Source organism: Ctenocephalides felis, unplaced genomic scaffold (assembly GCF_003426905.1).
Source record: "Ctenocephalides felis isolate EL2017-DRISC unplaced genomic scaffold, ASM342690v1 CF-g0.4_SCAFFOLD_02321, whole genome shotgun sequence".
NCBI classification, from domain to species: Eukaryota; Metazoa; Arthropoda; class Insecta; order Siphonaptera; family Pulicidae; genus Ctenocephalides; species Ctenocephalides felis.
In genome coordinates this window covers 40,637-61,448 of record NW_020538475.1, presented here as the reverse complement: position 1 = coordinate 61,448, position 20,812 = coordinate 40,637, and the positions used below count along the sequence as shown (strand labels likewise).

The following is a 20,812-nucleotide window of genomic DNA, read 5'->3' as shown; positions in this document are numbered from 1 at the left end:
ATTTTTGGATGCAGTTTTTTTTATTTATGTATATATGAATAAGGAAGAAGTATACATACATATTTTTCAAAATTTATTTTTTATTTTTATAAAAAACAATATTTTTATTATAATTGTATGTAATTTAATTTATATATTAATTTCGTGATATATATACAATTATATAAAGTGGACATTGTTAAAATCGTTGGTTGAATTAAGAATAACTTATGTAGTAAGTAATTATTGATTGTTTTTAGTAGTTTTTGAAGATATTAATGTTTTGTTAAGTCAAAACGTGCTGAAGTTTGTGTAAAATTGTAAAAAGATGATGTTTTGGTCAAAAATCGTTTTGAACTTGTAAATTTTGTTTTTAGGTATGAATGTGTAAGAAGAACTTGTTGGCAATACAATTTTCTAAGATTTTTATATGTAGCAAATTTTAGTTAGCGTAATTTGTTTAAGAGATATTTGGTTCTGAATATTAAAAATAATATTAGAAGTACTGAAGTAAAATATGTTAGATACAAAATTTTATATAAGTATGTTTATTTTGATTTGTTTGTGTTATAAGGTTTAAATGTGTAAGGAGATGTTGTAGGCAATTGAATTATGCATATTTTTTGTATTTTGCAAATTTTTGTTAAACTAACCGGTTTAAGAGATATTTGGTTTTGAATACTAAGAATAATATTAGAAGTACTGAAGTAAAATGTGGCAGGTACAAAATTTTATATTAAGTAAGTATATTTAGATTTCTGTGTGTTGAACAGTATAAATGTGTAAGGGGATGTTGTAGACAATGCAGTTTTCTAAGTTTTTTATATTTTAAAAATAAATAATAAAAAAATCAAAATATTCTAAAGTTGGAAAGTCTAGTTTTCATAAAGCTTTTAAAACTTTAAAGCTTTTAAAACTTTTAAATTACTATATATGAAGTTCCAGCAATTTGCTTTAAGAGATAATGCTTATTTTATTTTACCTCTCCTCCAAAATGTGGACTTCTAGGCCTAGAATTTGATACTCGTTGAGGTTTAACCAAGTTAGACATTTCATTGCTTTGAAGACATTGAGGTCTTCTAGATCCATACAATGCAAAATATAAATCTACCAGATCACAACGTAATCTTGTATCATGAGACAACATGCCACTAAAAATATAAATAAACATTAACCGTTGCAGAGTTATGTATTATATACAAATCTAATCTTACTTGATATTATTCCAAATTCTTTCTAACAAATCCTTCGTATCCCACCTATGCCTGTTACAAAAGGCGGTTTATCAATTAGCATTCTAACGAGAGCATGTCTGACCCCTGGGTCTCTATCTGTCTCTACTACATCTGAAAGTTTGTTCAAGTCATCTCGCCTGCCATCAACTCGAACAAAATCCACCAGGAATTCTAGAGCTGCCAATCGAACATCTGAGGAAAGACAAAATGTAAAAATGTGTTTTATAATAAATCAATCATTGACAATTTGAAACTACCTATATACTGTCCATATTCTGCATATGCCTTAAATAATGTAGGCCTGCTTGGCAAATGCCCATATTTTTGTAATTTTCTGATAACTTTCAAGCCAGACACGGATACTGTGTTTTTATAATAAGGCAGAACCTTTTCTAAATTTACCATTCTTGTGATTTCTTCCAAAACCAGTTTTGTGTCAGATTGTGGCAGATAGTGAAAACGTATATTATAATGATAAATAAATGAATATTAAGTATATATATATATATATATATATATATATATATATATATATATCAATTATTCTAACCTGGTGCACCATAGAAACAACTGGTGTAACTGTTTCCCAAACTGTTCCCCTGTTGTTCTATAGTAACAATCTGAGTAATGATTTTTTAAATTATCATTGTATTTGAATAGTTCTATTAAAAATCTTATTACACCATGAGCACAAATGCCATGAGCATTTCTGAGACTTGTGGAAATAAAAATTGACAGTGTTACTTATACGGGTGCCCCAAAACCCAACATCAACCCCAAACAGGGTGATAGTATTGACCTAACTTGTCATGAATAAATTAAAAGTATAAATGAAGAAAAGTAATACGATATACGAAAAATGGTCACAATTTTACCAAAGCTCTAATTTGTACTTAAAAGCTCATAATTTTCAAATAACTTGAGATATTTTTTTGTTTAATCTTTTCCAGGACAGTTAGTCAATACTATCACCCCATTACGGCTTGATGTTGAGTTCTGGGACACCCTATATACATTTATGACAATCACAAATATTGTTTGAAAACAATTTTGAATGTCATTCACCTGCCATTGCAACAGGTATAGTTTTTTGAGGAAATAGTGTTGAAAATCAGTAAAATTATTCTGCCGAATGATATGAGCAGCTGAAAAAGACCCAAACATTTTTCTGAAAATAGCCAACATGGCTGGAGGCCCTGCCCAAGTGAAAACCATTGCATTGGCCACCTAAAACCATGTAATACATTTAATTCCATCTCGCACTAATATATTTGTTCTCACCTTTGTCAGCAGCTTTGCATCGAACTTTATAAAATGCTTGTTCATTCTCAATAGTGACAGTCAAAGCCATTCGCGAGGCAGGAGTTGGGTAGCGTTCCAATGCATCAATCGCTTCCATCTGAGCAATAACATCGCGCTCATGTCTCAACTGACACTGCCATTGGTAATCTGGCTGGTCGATTTGAGTTGATCTAAGTAAGAAGAGTCATCTCAGGATCCAGGCGAATCCAGAGAACTGGAGAATCACTGTAAAAGAAAAAATATATCAATATGGATATAAAAGCCAAAAATATAACTTTACTTTACTTACTCCATAGCGCTCAAATCCATATCAACTTCTTCTCCTGTACACAAAGGAATCTTTTTCATTTTATTTCTACGACTCTTGGAATGACAAGTAATGTCAGCTTTAACAACTGTATTTTCAATTTGTAAAGTATGTTTAAAAGTTCCATCAAGTTCTTGCAAAGTAACTAGCAATGGACCAACATATTTTCTAATACCTCTTTGACTAACTGCATCCTGTCCAATTTCCAACTCTACAGTATTTCTAAAAAGGAATTAAATTGAGAAAATTCATTTACTTTTTAATTAATGCAGAAAACAGATGGCAAGATTTCTGATTATTACCTTTTCCTATTAAAAACTGATGTCGGCGAAAATCTGGCATGTCCACCAGTCCTCACCCACTGATCAACAAAAACAGCCATATCTTTGCCGGTAACAGTAAATATAGCTTTTGTGAAGACATTTGTAGAAATTAGCATATGATGCCATAATCCACTGCCTTAAATATAAGAATATAAACAAAAATCATAATATGTAATAAGTTAATTAAATGTATTTTACCAATTTTCTGTGTAGAAGCATTCGTAGCCAAAGCTAATTGTTTGTTAAACACTTGCAGCAGTAATTCTTGACCAATCCGATGTTCCAACATTCTAATGACTAAATGAGCCTTTTTTCTCATTGCCTAAAAAATGCATTAATAAAATGCATCCAACATTAATAAAATGCGTGTGATCATATACCTGTATATACTTTGGTGACATAGTATGCAGACTTCTGGTAGGGAAATGGTGTACATTCTGTCCATTATTTTGAGCCACTGTAGCATGGTGATTGTCTCCTCGTCCTTGGGGCCCTCCAGCACCTGTTACAGGAGATGTGCCAGAGGCAGCGGCAACAGGAAGAGGTGCAGGCGCTTGGCTGGGATCCAAAACTATACCACCATACTGTTCTTCATAAGCCACAACCTAAAAGCCAGAACAATGTAAAATAATACATCAAAGTAATATGACAACATAATCTGTTACTTACATCCAACAATTCCTGTCTAACCCACTCTCTGTAATCATTATTTCCAAAACATTTCTTCGAGTACAACCCACATAGATATTCAGCAATTCCTTTATTGAGCCAGGTGTCAGACCAGCTCTGCATTGTAATGAAGCAGCCAAAGAATTGTTCAGCTATTGCTCGAGACATTGCTTTCCTGGTTATATAAGTTTGATCAATTATAGCTATGGAATGAAGCAAATGAGTACTCAGAATGCTCATGGTAGTGTAGGCAGCTACATCTTGAACAGTCTAAAAAGAATAAAAGGGGATTTATTTTACAATCTATAAATTAAATTAAATTCTAAAGAAACTTTATTCACCTCATCAACAAAAACTTGCTTATAACAAGGATATGGATATCTTGTAGCTAAAGTTTCCTCATAAAACTCAAAAGCTTCATGCATATATCGAACAGAGTTCTTCAATAATGGCATTAGTTGTGGTAGACAAAAGTGGGTCACTTCGTGCATATGGGGGTCCACATAAGTTTCAAAAGGTCTAGAATGAAAAAAAAAGCACAAAGTTATTGATAAATAATACAATATTGATATATCTAGTCCATACCCAACAGCTAAAGCAATATTAGGAGCACAAGCAGGTGTATTTAAAACATAATGGTAAGTCTTCCTCCTCATATCAGGCGTCATAGTAATTTCTACAAGATCACCACAAGAGACAGCTGTCATTGCTGCGTCAACAGTAAACTCAAGACTCCAAGTACAAGGCTCTGCATAAGAATCCACGCAAGGAAACCAGAGTCTTGATGAGTTTTCATGTGCATAGGTGTACATATGAGCTGCCCTCCAAAAAAAAACAATCATAAAAATACTGCCAGTTATATTGTGATTTTCTTTCACAAACCTCTTCCATGGTGCTTTCAGTTTCAGGCACAACAAAATGCAAGCCACCTTGAGGTTGCTCTAAAGAAAATTCTATTCCAACTCTTAAACCTCTACCTTCACCAATGAGATGGCTTGCTTCATGGGGCACATTGATAAATAATTCTCCTGCATTACAATCAGGATCTATATTTTGAGCAGCCGCTAAGTGACACTTGGAAAATACCTCCAAAGACCTCCTGGTAATAGAAAGGATATTTATCAACAATCCTACTAGTAGAAATTGATAATTATGGGTAAAAACATAGAACAACTTACGTCTTTGAATCATTTTTGCAGATATCCAAAAAGGGATCAAAATATTGAAAAGTAGCCTCACAATCGCCTAATGTGACTCTATAAATTCTACATTGCTTAGCATTTAGTTTAATGCTTCTCAAATTGTCTTTCAAAGGTACTATTGTCAATTCCACGAAGCCCTATTATAAAAATGAGTACACAAATTTTTGTAGTTTGATAAAATAAAGTGAAAATTATTTGTATTTAATATTTACAATTATGCTCTTCCTCTCGAAGCTAATACCAGTCAAACTTAATATTTGATGAGCTGTAAAATAAATATTTTTAATGAATTTATATATCTAAACACCTGCAAATGAAAACTTGGTCGACTACTTATAATTTAAACGGTCTGGAATTATCCACTGAACGTTCTTTCTTCATTTTTGACTAAATTAAAACTTAAATATACAAATTTAATATTAAAAAATAAATTTATTAAACATTATTATTGCAAAGTTTGCTTCTAGGTTACAAACGTCTTGTTGAATGTTGATATCAAAAGCCTTCCAGTGATGCCAATTCTGTCATGTCATAACAATGAAAATCGTAATGTATACATGCTGCCAACACAAGAACAATATAACGAAAATTTGTAAATGAGGCAAATTTAAAATTAACAATCACAGTAAGAGACATTAAATAACATATTATTGCTAATAAAATCGATATATAATTTAACTAAAACTACTAGATGTAAGTAGCATTTTGCCTTGAGGCAAGTTGCATGAACTGATATCACTAAAAAATCTGTAATTAAATTAATTATAATGCACAACCAAGTGCTTGTATGTCCTAAAAGCTTATGATCAATATATAAATGTGTACATCAATTTGAACAATACTAGAATAATCACAATAATTAGAGCAGGTTTACAGAAATAACCGTTTATAAATATTTCACTGGCTTTCACATGAGCACCCAAGTGTCTCTCATATACTTTATATTTTTGAGCTTTATGGTTATTTAAAGTTTTTGATGCATGAAGAGATTTGCTACATGTTTCACATTGATAAGGAAATTCTCTAGAATTGATAAACTTGTGTGCATTTAAAGCATCAGATTGTGCTAATGATTTATTGCATATTCCACATTTCTGAAGAAAATTTCCAGAATGATTAGTCATATGTTTTTTTAAACTATATACGGAACGAAATAGTTTGTTACATATTCCACAGTTATAAGGAAGATCTTCAGAATGAATAAGCATGTGTTTCTCTAATCAAATCAATCGTGTGAATGTTTTATCACATATTTTGCAGATATGTTGCTGTTTTCCAGTATGAGAGAACATATGCCGTTTCAAACCTTTTGGTGAGCAAAAGTTTCTGTTACATATATTGCATTTGCAAGCAAGTTCTCCAGAATGAATTGGCTGTTCTCTGTTATGAGCAATATGTTGTATGAGTGTACATATGTCGTTTCAAACCTTTTGATGAATGGAAGTCTCTGTTGCATATTTTGCACTTCAAAAGAAGTTCTCCGGCATGAACTGGCAGTTCTCTGTTATGAGTCGATCTAAATGGTGTCTTAAAGCAAATGCATTATCACATATTGTGCATACGAAAGGGTTTATAGGAGCCTGCATTAATTCCTGTTTGATTTCTTCCTCTACAGTTATTTTAGAATTCATAAATCTTTCCAGACATGTTTCTCCATTCTCTGAACAAGATTCAGACTTAATATCCTCTTCATTTTGAGGATCTTCTGCTGAATATTCTAGTGGTTCAATTTTAATCGAGGTAGTTTTTTCTTCTGACATGATTAGATATTTTACCTGATTATAACAGAGAAAACAGTTGTGTACTAATTAATCATGTATTTTAATCAATGATATTAAATTTAACTAATTTAAGGTGATACTTGCAGCATAAGGTTAGGAATTTTTCCCGTCGTAACATTTTAGAAAGAAATGTTTTGATATGGTTTTGATAATCATCTTCAATCTTATCATCTCAACAGGAATATTTTTATAAATTACTTTTATTTTTATAAATTACTCCATTTATGTATAATGTCTATTTTAATGTAATGTAAATAATAGAAAGTTTATTTTGTACGTCAAAATAATCGTCATGTCAATGTTGGCCACATTGCCGCCATGTTAGAATTGTTCACACGCAAAGAATCCTCAAACTGTGATGGCCAAATTGGTATCTTTAAACAAACTTATACCTGCAATTATTTAAATTATTACATATTGTGTACGTCTCAAGAACGCCTAATACTTTATTCCAACCTTTAGTGAATTTCTAAAAATCATAGAACTTCTTGTCCTTTTCAGGAACGCCCTTTTTGTAAGACTTTTTGTCTTGTTCTAGTTTGCTCGTCAGTACAGTCCTTTTCTTTTTTTATCTTGTTATTAATTGTTATCGATTGTATTAATAATTCTATTATTTATACATATGAAATTAACAATAAAACGTTTATAACAATAAAACTAATGGAATACACGTGTAATGTCGAATTTAAATTAATTGTTCAACACAACTGATATATGTTCATCGGAAAAAAATTCGATATATTATTAATTAAAGAAGTATAATATCAACATCAAGAAATACACTTCAGGTAAAATTTTGAAGAACTGTTTAGTGTGCAAGAAAAATGACAAAAAATCTAAAAAAAGTGGATATTTTATACAAACTTCGTTTCCCGGAGAGAGGGTGGCTGCAGATATGCTTGAGATTTCCAAAAATGAAAGAATCATAGTGATTATACTTTATAAAATACTAAACTTTATAAAAGAGGTATATAAGGATTTGAAATTTAAAATATTGCAGACCGACAACGGTAAAGAATTCATGTCTAACGATTTAGAAATGTAATTAAAGGAAAACAACATAGAGCACAAGTTTAGTATTCCTTATTATCATCCTAGCAATGGCAGGGTAGAAAGAATCAATAGAACTATCAGAGAAGCACTAAAGAGAACTATGTAGTGAAATGATAAAAATAAAGCTGAAGGATGTTATAAACAACTACAACAGCATTAAACATAGGGCAATAGGATTAAGCCCAAATCAAGCGATGAAGCCGGAGAATTACGATTTAGTTAAGAAAAACTCGGAAAGATATGCGAAAGAATTTAAAAAGTATTCAAGAAAGCAGGAGAACTTGAGCGTGAGCGAAAAAGTATTAGTAAAAAATGAGCTGAAGAGCAGCAAGATGGAGCCGAAATATTCTGATGAAGGAACTGTAGTAGAAGTCATGGAGAAAGACAGATACCGGATAAGATACAAAAACAACAAAGAAGTTATAAGACACGCCTCACAACTTAAGAGCTTTGGAAGGGGGAAGTTGATACTACAAGTACCCTTTCTCTTTGATTGGTCATTTCCATATCAGGAAATGATCATCATTTAAAAGGAAAAAAAAAAATTTATTGCTTTTATTTAAGGAGTAACTAGCTGTAAGTGGAATTCTGTCTTAAGGCAAGTAGGGCATCGTGCCTTAAGGCAAATTGCTGGAACTTCCCGTGCCAAAAATTATTATTTTTTCAAAAACGATTAACATGTTTGAAAAAATTTTACTTCGAAAAAAATAGATTTTTGAGAAACTATAAATTTGACAAAAAATACTTTTTTTAAAAAAAAAATTTTTTTATTTGAAAAAAAAAATTTTTTTTGAGAAAAAAAATTTTTTTTTGAAAAGAAAAAATTTTTTTGAAAAAAAATGTTTTCTTCATTTTGACATATTTTGAAAATTCTGAACTTTATTTCAAAGCAATCGCACTGCTTGAACTGCATAGAGACGAAATGTCAAAGCTTGCAGGTGCCGCGCCGCCGTCTAACGCATAAGCATTGGTACGGAACCCACAGAAATGTAAAAGAAATTCATACTTATTGTTAAAATCTCTATAAAATATCTGACAATTTGATGTGCATATGTCTAATGATCATTTTTAACCGCCGAATGGCATTTTTTTTTACTTTTTTCATTAGATCTCCGAAACCGCTAGACCTACCTTCATGAAAATTTTATCGATTCTTCATCTTGTCAATACAAGTGAAATGTTTTTAACTTCCCGTAGGGCAAGTTATAGTAATCGCAAAAAAATCGAAAATGAAAATTTTTATATATCTTTACGTTTCAAAGGTTTCTGAACATTTTGGCATACCTTAGAAAAAATGGATGTATGTGTGTGTGTGTGTATGTATGTATGTATGTATGTATGTGCGTGTGTGTATGTATGTGAGGATACAAATTTTCGTCGACGATTTCGGGAACACGGATCAACCGATTTGAATAATTCAAAAAACATTCGATTCGTATTGATAAGGAGACGTGCTGATTAGTTTTTGGCGAAGGCAGGTCTAGCCGTTCCGAAGATACGGGGCAAAAAGTGCCGAAAACGGTAACTGATACTGATTAATTTTAGATGAAAATCTACCGAGCCGTTTTCTTGTAATTAACTGTTGAAAAAAAGTGTTAAATTTTCGTCCACATTTAAGCTCATCCTACCGAACCGATTTTAAAAAATCAAAAACTGTTCGAAAGATATTAGTTGGGAATGGTACTGATTAATTTTAGGTGAAAATCTACCGAGCCGTTTTCTTGTAATTAAATGTTGAAAAAAAGTGTTAAATTTTCGTCCACATTTAAGCTCATCCTACCGAACCGATTTTGAAAAATCAAAAACTGTTCGAAAGATATCATTTGGGAATGATGCTGATTAATTTTAGGTGAAAATCTACCGAGCCGTTTTCTTGTAATTAACTGTTGAAAAAAAGTGTTAAATTTTCGTCCACATTTAAGCTCATCCTACCGAACCGATTTTAAAAAATCAAAAACTGTTCGAAAGATATCATTTGGGAATGATGCTGATTAATTTTAGGTGAAAATCTACCGAGCCGTTTTCTTGTAATTAACTCTTGAAAAAAAAAATTTAAGCCGTTTTTCATGGAACTTTTTTTGGCGATATACATCATGGTGTTATAGAACTTACTGTAATATTACGGCCTTACAACAAGTAGTTTAATTTTAAAAATTCGTCAAACTTTGCTAAAATTATTATCGTTTTTTTTAAAGTAGGATTGATGAAGTATATTATTTACACATTTTTTTGATCAAGTCGATTATTTACACATATCGGGAAGTTCATGTAATTTGCCTCAAGGCTAAATACCAAACCAACTAGTCTATTTAATCAATCAAAGACCAAATAAGTAGAAATAATTTTTAAATTACGATAATTAAACTAAGCACAAAATCGTAATATTTTTTGACGTTGAGTGTACACAATACTTGCGTAATGGCGGCAAATTCAAAACTACAAACTTAAAGACTTAATTTACACTTTAAAACGCATAAAAACTATCTATTATCAATAAATATCAATATTATATAAACAAAATATGTATCTATTATCATTAAATTTATTTATAATTCTTTTACTCAATTTATTTATCGAAATGATTTATCTGTTCGTCGCTCGTCGTTCTCGTGTTCGTGCATGTTCGTTTCGTTCTTTTGCAAAATGGTTGCCAAATGATAGACGTGCTCCTTACGTTGTGTTATAATATTTTAAATAATTTAGTAAATACATTGCAACAATATTTAAAATATATATCAAAGTGTTTATTAACTGTTGGAGAATATAAATATTAATGTCGATGCCACGGGTGGTGAATATTTATAGTGTTTTTGGACGCGAAAAGTTTTGCTATCGGTCTCGTGTATGGCGGTGTCGTTAATCGGTAAGTAGTAAAAGAATTTATTTCTAATATTGTTTAATGAATATATAATGGAGACTAACAAGTATTGTTTATTAATAATGAAATACAACTTTGTGTGTAACGTCCGAATAATTTTGATATTTACGATAAGTTTTTGTCTTTGTGCATGCCGCACATGCAAGAGAACACGTGCGTATAGTTAGCAGCACAAGTACCTAGCAGCAAAATAATTTCAAGGTCATTTGTCCTTTGGCTATATGGCCTATGTTTAAAACTTAATTTTACTGTCTGAATTGTTAAAATATTGCTATAAAGTCAATTAAATCTTAATGTTTTAGGCTTTTCTAGTTTTTTTGACATAAATATCTTAAACATAATTATCTGACAGCATTATTTTCCATTGTTACAAACATCCCACAGTCGGTGCTGGCGATTCTGCTGTTGATAATGCAAATAAAATTACATATATTACATCAAATTTTACATTAATGATACTAATGTTTCCTTATTAACTCAATAAATATAAATGTCAAAGAAAAATATAGTGTTTCGTGTTGATTTCAAGAAATTTACAACAAATTCTTTGAGAGTAGTGTGTTTGAGAGGTTATTAAATCTGCTGCTAGAACTTTTTGATAGAAATAATCCATCAAATTTTACATTAATGATACTAATGTTTCCTTATTCACTCAATAAATATAAATGTAAAGCAAAAAGTGTTTAAAGTTATATATACAAAGTTAACAATGAAACTGTAAACATAGTGAACAATGAAACTGTTTATTGCATTATATTATTTTATATTTATTTTTATACAATTATTCTATACAATATTATATTTAAAATTAAACAATTCAATTATTTAATAATTGTAATATTCGCACAAATGAATTATTGGTATTGACACAAAATATTTTCCAGTAACATATGGCAAATTAAGGCACTTTTTTTTAATTTGCTGTGCGGATATTACAACATCATTACTATTGTTGTCATTTAAATGATATAAATACATATGAAAAATCGTATAATCACATGCACTCACAAACAATGGCTTATAATTCTTAATTAATAAACATACAATTTGATTTAAATCATGAATATGCTGAAAAAATAATAGAGAAATATCAGTGCCCATACAAAGATTGTCTGGAGCGCTATTACAAATAATAAAATCTTTATATTTTATTTTTATCTGTCCATCTCTTCCATGCTGCATATTTGGATATCTCTGTTCATTAGCAAACATTGCTTCAAGCATCTCCTCTTCAGCCATTCTGTTGACCAGCTGGTGGATAGGTTTCGGCGAGTTCTGCAGCTTACCTTGTACCTTCTTGAAATAGCTTTCAAAAGGAAATCAGCTGAACCGATCTAAGCTACATTTGAAATTCATCACATCAGCCGGAAGATGTATCAAATTGTGGGTGTTGTAAGTCATCGGGCCAGATCTATATAGCCTTGAATATTCATTCACAAAATTAGTGAGAAATCTGTTTACTGTATCGTTTTTCTCGATGCACATCTCTGGGTCGCACAAAATTCTAATCTCCAAACTAAGTTGTATGAAATTGATGTACTTATTCTTTTCCAGTACAGGTTGTAAAACTATGGGTCCAAAATATAGCAGAACCAACCTGAACTCGTTGGCCTTCCAATGGTTAACATCTTTAGGAGATCTTGGTAACCTAGAAAACTCAGGAGTTACACATTTTTTATAACTTACCAAAAATTCACTTACCCTTTCAGTCGCTTTGTTATCTAATTGGACATCTCTCGAACCTTTCACCCACAGACTTAACAATCTTTTGGTGACACCTAAACACACGAGATGCATGTAGTCCAATGCCATATGAGATACCATGCCAATTTTAAGCTGCTCTAAAATAGAATCTCCTGTGTGATGCCCTGGATGCAATCTCAATCAAAATGATTCATTCGTTCTCAATTGTGAATGCGTGTTGTTTAAAACAACATGTGTTTCATATATATTTACGTTTATCTTTATAAACTTATTTTATTGCATCTACATTATGTATTACTTATTTCACATTTATATTTATTGAGCTAATAAGGAAACATTAGTATCAAAAATGTAAAATTTGATGGATTATTTCTATCAAAAAGTTCTAGCAGCAGATTTAATAACCTCTCAAACACGGCGAAAGAATTTGTTGTAAATTTCTTGAAATCAACACGAAACACTATATTTTTCTTTGACATTTATATTTATTGAGTTAATAAGGAAACATTAGTATCATTAATGTAAAATTTGATGGATTATTTCTATCAAAAAGTTCTAGCAGCAGACATAATAACCTCTCAAACACAGCGAAAGAATTTGTTGTAAATTTCTTGAAATCAACACGAAACACTATATTTTTCTTTGACATTTATATTTATTGAGTTAATAAGGAAACATTAGTATCATTAATGTAAAATTTGATGGATTATTTCTATCAAAAAGTTCTAGCAGCAGACATAATAACCTCTCAAACACAGCGAAAGAATTTGTTGTAAATTCCTTGAAATCAACACGAAACACTATATTTTTGCTTCACATTTTTTATTATTCTCATCAATTTTATTTATTGAGTTGATAATTGATAAGCACTTGTGTAATATATGTAATTTTATTTGCATTATCAACAGCAGAATCGCCAGCACCGACTGTGGGATGTTGGTAACAATGGAAAATAATGCTGTCAGATAATTATGTTTAAGATATTTATGTCAAAAAAAACTAGAAAAGCCTAAAACATTAAGATTTAATTGACTTTATAGCAATATTTTAACATTTTATACAGTAAAATTAAATTTTAAACAAATGACCTTGAGATTATTTTGCTTCTAGGTACTTGTGCTGCTAACTATACGCACGTCAAGAGAACAGGGTCATGTATTTCACGTTTTTAAAAAACGCATTTATTTTTGTATGAGTTACTTATGTATATTTGTTCAAATATTTAAATTGTGTAAGTAAAGAATTGTTTTGTACGTTTTTTTGCATAATGTCCGTAAAATTTGACAAAAACCGTAAATTTTTGCCCAGCCGCCATTTTGTACAAAAACAAGGCTGTGTATTTTTTTTTGCAAGAAAATTATTTTATAAAACAAAAATTTAACATTTAATTATTGTACAAGTTCCAAAAATTTATTAGTCAACATTGTTTTTGCAAATATAACAATGTATGGTATAACAATGTTTTAAATGCACAGATTTTTTTTTACATTTCACTCCTGCCTCGACAGCTTGGTATCAAGCAGCAGTAACAAATACTAAGACTAATTTATTTATTTAATGTAATAAAAATTACGAGAGTTTTATATACATACATAATATTATAATTTAAAAATTATGAAAATGTCCAGTCAAGTTTTAAACTTTATTCATGCCTTGGACAGTTTGATGTCAAGCCGATGTAAAAAAATACCTAAATTTCAAATAAGAATTACAAGAATTTTGTATACATGCGCTAATTCAAAAAATTATCATTTCCAGTCCGAAGTTCCAAATTCGACACACGTTTTAGACAGCCTGATATCAAGCAAACAAAACAAACAAAACTAAAACTTACTCAAGTAAAAATACAAAATTTGTACTAAAATAGTTGTGTCTAACAAAATTTGTACAAACTCAAAAATTAGTGTGTATCCTGTTTTGGTACTAAATTTTGGTTCCTGCTAACTAAATTTAGTATAAAGTACTAGTTTTTTTAGTACTTGAAAAGCCATTAAAACCTGCTTTACCAAAATTTGTACAAACTTATACAGTTTGTGCAAAAAAATTTATATAAATTCAAAAATTAGTGTGTGATACTAAAGTTTAGTTTTCGCTAACTAAATTTAGTATTAGTACTAAATTTTTTAGTACTTGGTAGTTAAAAATTGACTTAAACTTGCTTCACTAATTGTTTGTGCCACAAATTTGGTGCAAACTAAAAATCAGTGTGTGTATGCTGTTTTGATACTAAATTTGGGTTCCTGATAACTAAATTTAGTATTAGTACTAAATTTTTTAGTACTTCGTGGTTGAAAAACAATTAGATCCAGTATCGTCAGTGTGTTATGCAAAAAAAAAACTTGGACTAACTATAAAAATTAGTGTTTTTGTCTAGAATTTTGTACGAAAATTTGTGTCAAGAGGACTAAATTTAGTATACAGTACTATTTTTTAGTACTAGTTAATTGAAAGTGAAAAAAATTAGTGTGTGTATCCAGAAATTTGTTTTTTGCAACAAAATTTACCTTCAAGAACTATTTTTGTGTCTACAAATTGCTAGTTGTACAAAATTTTTTGGAAATTTTGGAAAATTAGTGTGTACGTTACTAAATTTTAGTTTTTGTTACTAAATTTAGTACTAAAACTGTCGGACGTCAAAAAAAAGTTGCATCTAGTGCTCGTGATACAAAAATAACAACAAAAAAGTGCTTTTTGCTTCAATTTTGTCATTTTCTCTCAAGTTGTGTCAACGTTCAATTAATCTTGTGGTCACAAAAAATATTCCAGGACCCTAAAAAAGTTTTTTGTCTGATCCTGGGAACAGTTTTTTTTCGACCTGCGTGAAATGTTATCTTTTGTTCAACAAAAAACAGGTTTCTTTTTCGACGAGATGTATAAAGTGTCCAAAAGTTTTGTTCAAAAATTAGACAAAAGTGGTAACCAAAAGCTGTAGTTATGTGACTAGTGCTTAAAATAAAACATGAACAAAAAAAATGTTAAAATCAAATAACAACAAATGATCAACAAAAAAGTTTTGGATTTGTTTTTATTTTATTTTCCCAAAGTTTTTTTTTAATTTGTGGTGATGTGGTGAACAAAAGTTGTGTGGTGACTTGTTTTTTGGATACAGTGACTCCAGGATTAACCAGGATACTAGATAGTATGATTAATTAAGTATATATTTTACTTTAAGTTTTGTTAAATTTTAGACAAAATGGCTACGCCCAAATTTTTTATCCTATTATTTTTTGTGGTACATGGTGTCCATTCTTTGTGTCAATACGAAAAGGATGAGACTACCAAAGTGTTATCCAAAACCCAAATGTCGTGTAAAATCAGGACGTTGGAACGTAGTTCCGAAAACTTTTCAAATTTAGGTGTCACCAGCCAAAAATTAGAAGTTTTGACCAAATTCAACATATCTTGTAACGAGATGTTGCTCTTCGAGAGCAACATCGGGGACGGTTTGTTCCTGATATTCCAGGCTTTAAACGAGTTGAATATAGAAAATTGTAAGTTTTTATTCTTACCTAAATTTGCATTTAACGGTTTGAGCCAACTTAAAAAACTATCAGTGAAATCTAATAACCAACTCTGGGGCGCTAATAAAAACTTGAACATATCCCAAGAGTCGTTCCAGGGTTTGAACGAACTCCAAAGCCTAAACCTGGCAGGTAATAATATAAATTTGTTGCAACAGAATACTTTGTGTCCTTTAAAATCTTTGCAGACTTTAAATTTGACTGATAATCGTATCAAATCTGCAAACGAGTTAGGGTTTTCTGCAGGTGCAGAACGTTGTTCTGGAGGCGAAGAATTGGTGACTTTGGATCTGAGTTACAACAGGTTGGCAAATATTGGTGATTTTTGGCAAATTTCGAAATTAAGGCGTTTGCAACAACTGCACTTGCAGCATAATAATATTACAGACGTGTCCAGTGAAAGTTTGATAGGTTTGACTAGTCTAAGGATCCTAAATTTGTCGTTCAACAAACTTGAAAGTTTACCAAATTTGTTGTTATTCAATTCAAGAGAAATCAGGGAGATTCATTTGCAAAACAATTTGTTATTCGAGTTACCCAAAGGTTTGTTTCATCGTTTGGAACAACTTTTGGTGCTTGATTTGAGTTCTAATCAACTGTCCAGCCATCATATTGATGAAAATATTTTTACAGGTTTGATCAGACTTATCGTTTTGAATTTATCCAACAACGCGTTGACACGTATAGACTCCAAAACCTTCAAAGATTTGTTCTTTCTACAAATTTTGGATTTAAAAAACAACTCCATCGGATACGTTGACGAAAACGCTTTCCTACCTTTGTACAACTTGCATACCTTAAACTTGGCTGAAAACAGGTTGCACCAAATCGATAACAACTTGTTCAACGGTTTATTTGTTTTAAGCAAACTGACTTTAAATAACAACTTGATCAACTCCATAGACATCAACGCTTTTAAAAATTGCTCGGATTTAAAACAACTCGATTTGAGTTCTAACCAAATCACCAGGATTCCTAAAGCAATCCAGGATTTGCAGATGCTTAAAAGTTTAGACTTGGGCGAAAACTTGATTGAAAATGTTGAGAACGACAGTTTCAAAAATTTAAACCAACTTACAGGTTTGAGGTTAATAGACAATCGTATAGGCAACTTGTCCAAACCAATGTTCCAAAATTTACCAAACTTGCAGGTTTTGAATTTGGCTGAAAACAAAATCCAGCAAATTGATAGGGATACTTTTGATGGTAACCAGAATTTAGAAGCTATACGCCTGGATAAAAATTTTCTGATGGACGTTGATGGTATTTTTTCAAGTCTGTTGAACCTACTGTGGTTGAATTTGTCGGAGAACAATTTGATTTGGTTTGATTACGCTTTTGTACCATTTAACCTAAAGTGGTTGGATATCCACAACAACTATATAGAAGTTTTGGGTAACTACTACAAAATCCAGGACAAGTTGAAACTAAAAACTTTAGATGCTAGTCATAACATATTGACGGAAATTTCTAACCTGAACATACCTGATAGCGTAGAATTATTGTTTATAAATAATAATTTTATTAGGAAAATCCACGCTGACAGTTTTTACGATAAAAAGTACCTAACCAGAATTGATTTGTACGCGAATGAAATCAAACAAATGGATTTGAATAGTTTGAAGTTGCCTAAGGTTTTGGAAAACTCTGGTGGCAAAACCAACACAGAAATTTACCTAAGTGGTAACCCTTTCCGTTGTGATTGCAGCATGGACTTTTTGCTAAATATAAATAATATTTCCAACAACGATTTGATAACGCACAGGTATCCCAAAATCATGGACTCGGAGAACATTGTGTGCAACGTTGAAAACAATGTAAGAACCAGCAAAACTTTACAACTAAAAACAATGAAATCCTCAAACTTCTTGTGCGAGTACAAGTCCCACTGTTTCGCCTTGTGCCATTGTTGTGACTTTTTTGCTTGCGATTGTGAAATGATATGCCCATCAAACTGCAAATGTCTAAACAATCTCAACTGGTCCACCAATATTGTAGATTGTGGAAGTTCTGCCAATAATGGCACCAGTAGTACAGAGATACCAAAAAATATACCCATTTACGCAACTGAAATTTATTTGGATGGTAATATTTTCCAGAAACTTGACAACCATGTTTTTATTGGACGCAAAAACTTGCAAAAGTTGTATTTGAACTCGAGCAACGTCGAGGTGATTAGTAATAAAACTTTTGCTGGTTTACTCAACTTGCAAACTTTGGACTTGTCTAATAATAAACTACAAGTGTTTAAGGGTTTTGAATTTGTTAACTTGGACGCGTTAAAAGAACTATATTTACAAAATAATCAGTTAACCCATATTGATAACACGACTTTCAAGGGCTTGACCAGTCTGGAGGTTTTAAGACTGGATGGCAACAAATTAGTCAACTTCGTTGACTTGAACATGAAAACCATGCAAAAAATTTGGCTAGGTTTAAACCAGTATGCATGCCGTTGCGAAAACTTGCAAAAAATCGCTAGTTTTGTCCAAAACAACCTGCTAAAAATCCAAGACTTATCCAATTTACACTGCGTTTCAGATGGCGTCATCCAACGTTTGAACATCGAATCCGACAAAAACGTTTGCTCAGAATTCTACGTCAAAAACAGTGAAATTTTACAAGACTACATCTACTTACTAGCCACTGTACTCATTCTATTCCTTCTAGTAATTTTGAAAATCTGTCTGCACTCCAAATTTGGTGTCACCTTATTCGACCAACCAGAATTCGATAACTTGTTGTACGATGTAATGATTTTGTACAGTGAAAAGGATTTGGAGTATTTGCAGAAGTATGTTTTGGTGAATTTGAAGGATAAGTTTAAGATTTGTTTGTTGCATCGTGATGGACAAGGTACAAGTGTCCAAGAGAATTCTGAGAACTCCAAACGCCTAGTTTTGATTTTAACGCGCAACTTTTTGCAAACTGAGTGGATTAAACCGAATTTGCGCCAGGTTTTTAGAAATTTAAAAATCCAGAAACGTCTGGTAGTATTAAAGGACCAGAAACTACACAGGCATGACCTGGATGAAGACTTCAAACCCTTTTTGAAGACTGCTAAAGATGTGAAATCCACTGATGATAAAAACTTTACAGAACGCTTGTTGTACAATTTACCGAAAGTTGGTAAGAATTTGCAGCAGCTGCAAAAACTGGCAGCAAATACTTATACTTTAGAGAATAACACGACAACAGGTTCCATTAGGCAACAGAATTGTGTCAACGTAAACGCCAAGGCTGATATGTACGATTTTGAAAACTACGAGGAAAACAATTACTCGTCTGCGACGACTTGTACGCCTTCTCCAAAATTTGCCAAAAAGAACATGAGGAAGTTCCAGGAAAAGGAAAAACCTTACACGCAACGTCCAAATTCTTCAAATGCCACTGAACACATCTACTCCAGCATAGACTCCGATTATTCCACCTTAGAACGAAGAAATCTACGCCAAAATAACTTCGATCCAAATTTCGGTCAGCATCCTCCTAATTTTGGTCAACTGCCTCCGAATTTTGGACAAGTTCCTCCGCCTAATTTTGGGCAAATCGACCCTAGTTTGGTGGGTCAATTTACGCCCAATAGGGCGAATAGTCCTAATAATTTCTTGGATAGGCAGTCGCCCAATTTTATGAATCAGAATTTTAATCATAGTTTAAGACAGGCCAGTCAGAGGGGCAGGGGCGGTGATAATTCTAGGCATGTCCAGGCTTATCTGGTCTGAATTAAGGATAAAAAATTAGGGAAAGGGAAATTTTTGCCAAGGGAAGTATGGATGGATTTGATGGGTACGATGATTGAGCCTAAATTTGTTTTAAACTGGTAAAATAGGTTGTCGAGGAAGCCTAAATATTTTTATGTCTGTAGGTTTCGTTTTAGGCTTTCAGGATTTAGAGCCAAAATTTCTGGCCAAATCTTTTCGTGCCCCAAAATTTTGGAGTCAACAAGCCTAATTGTTCCTGGTTTTTGTTCAGTTTTGAATCAGTTGATCAGGTTTGTCCAGTTTCATAGATTTTATGACTTAGACATCTTGTAATAGGTTTCAGGATTTAGAAAGATAAATTCAAGCCTAAAATTTTACACTAATCCGAGATCTAGATTCTACAAAAGTCAACCAACCTTATATTTCTAGGCCTTTTTAGTTTCAAATCAAATTGATCCAGGTTTAGACTTACAATAAGGCTTAAAATGTTATAACTTAGGTTTTGATACTTCAAACCCAAAAATTTGGTAAAAACTTGATTGAATTTGGTCAAAACTTTATCCCCTAAAATATTTTGGCTTATATGTCCTTTATCCTGCAAAAATTTCTCTCTAGACTAGTAATTTGTATAAACAATGTAAATATACTAATTTTTAAGATTGTAAAATTATTCCAAATGTTAATCTTTTCGGTAATTACTTTTATAAACTATTTTAGTATTAATTTAATATTAAAATATAATTGTTACTATTTTAATATTAGTTTAATATCAAATTGGTGCACTTGGAATTTTGAGGTCAAAACGATGCACACACGTGCCATCTGTTGGTTGGTTTTGACATTGAAATTTTGGGGTCACCACAAAATAAGACCGTATATATATATAGAAATAATTATTATTTTTTTTATTGATGCATTTCCAAAATTTATATATTTATTTTAAAAATAAAAGACAAGAGGAACCTTTGGAATATTACTTATAAGGGTTATAAAGACCCCAAAGAAGGGGATTTTTTGGTTTTGAAATTATTTGAAAAATAAAAGTCAAATACTGAATGTAAAGGTCACAAAGACTCCAATCATTTTTTTTTTTTGTGATTTTCAAATGATTTAAGACATAAAAGACAAATGAAACTTTAAAAATATTATTTTTA

General features: G+C 31.3%; 1 protein-coding gene and 1 pseudogene across 1 annotated transcript; one reads left to right on the top strand and one right to left on the bottom strand.

The window, feature by feature from the left end:
- Positions 1-952: 952 nt before the first annotated feature.
- On the bottom strand, positions 953-5,398 carry LOC113380699 (annotated as a pseudogene).
- A 10,228-nt stretch (positions 5,399-15,626) lies between these two features.
- LOC113380698 (toll-like receptor 7) lies at positions 15,627-19,679 on the top strand. Its single transcript, XM_026619839.1, has one exon. The coding sequence runs from the start codon at positions 15,627-15,629 to the stop codon at positions 19,677-19,679; it is 4,053 nt and encodes a 1,350-aa protein (XP_026475624.1).
- The last annotated feature ends 1,133 nt before the right edge of the window (positions 19,680-20,812 follow it).

Bases quoted from the DNA above. Each gene is read 5' to 3' on its own strand.
- LOC113380698 (XM_026619839.1), top strand. From the start codon at position 15,627: ATGGCTACGCCCAAATTTTTTATCCTATTATTTTTTGTGGTACATGGT.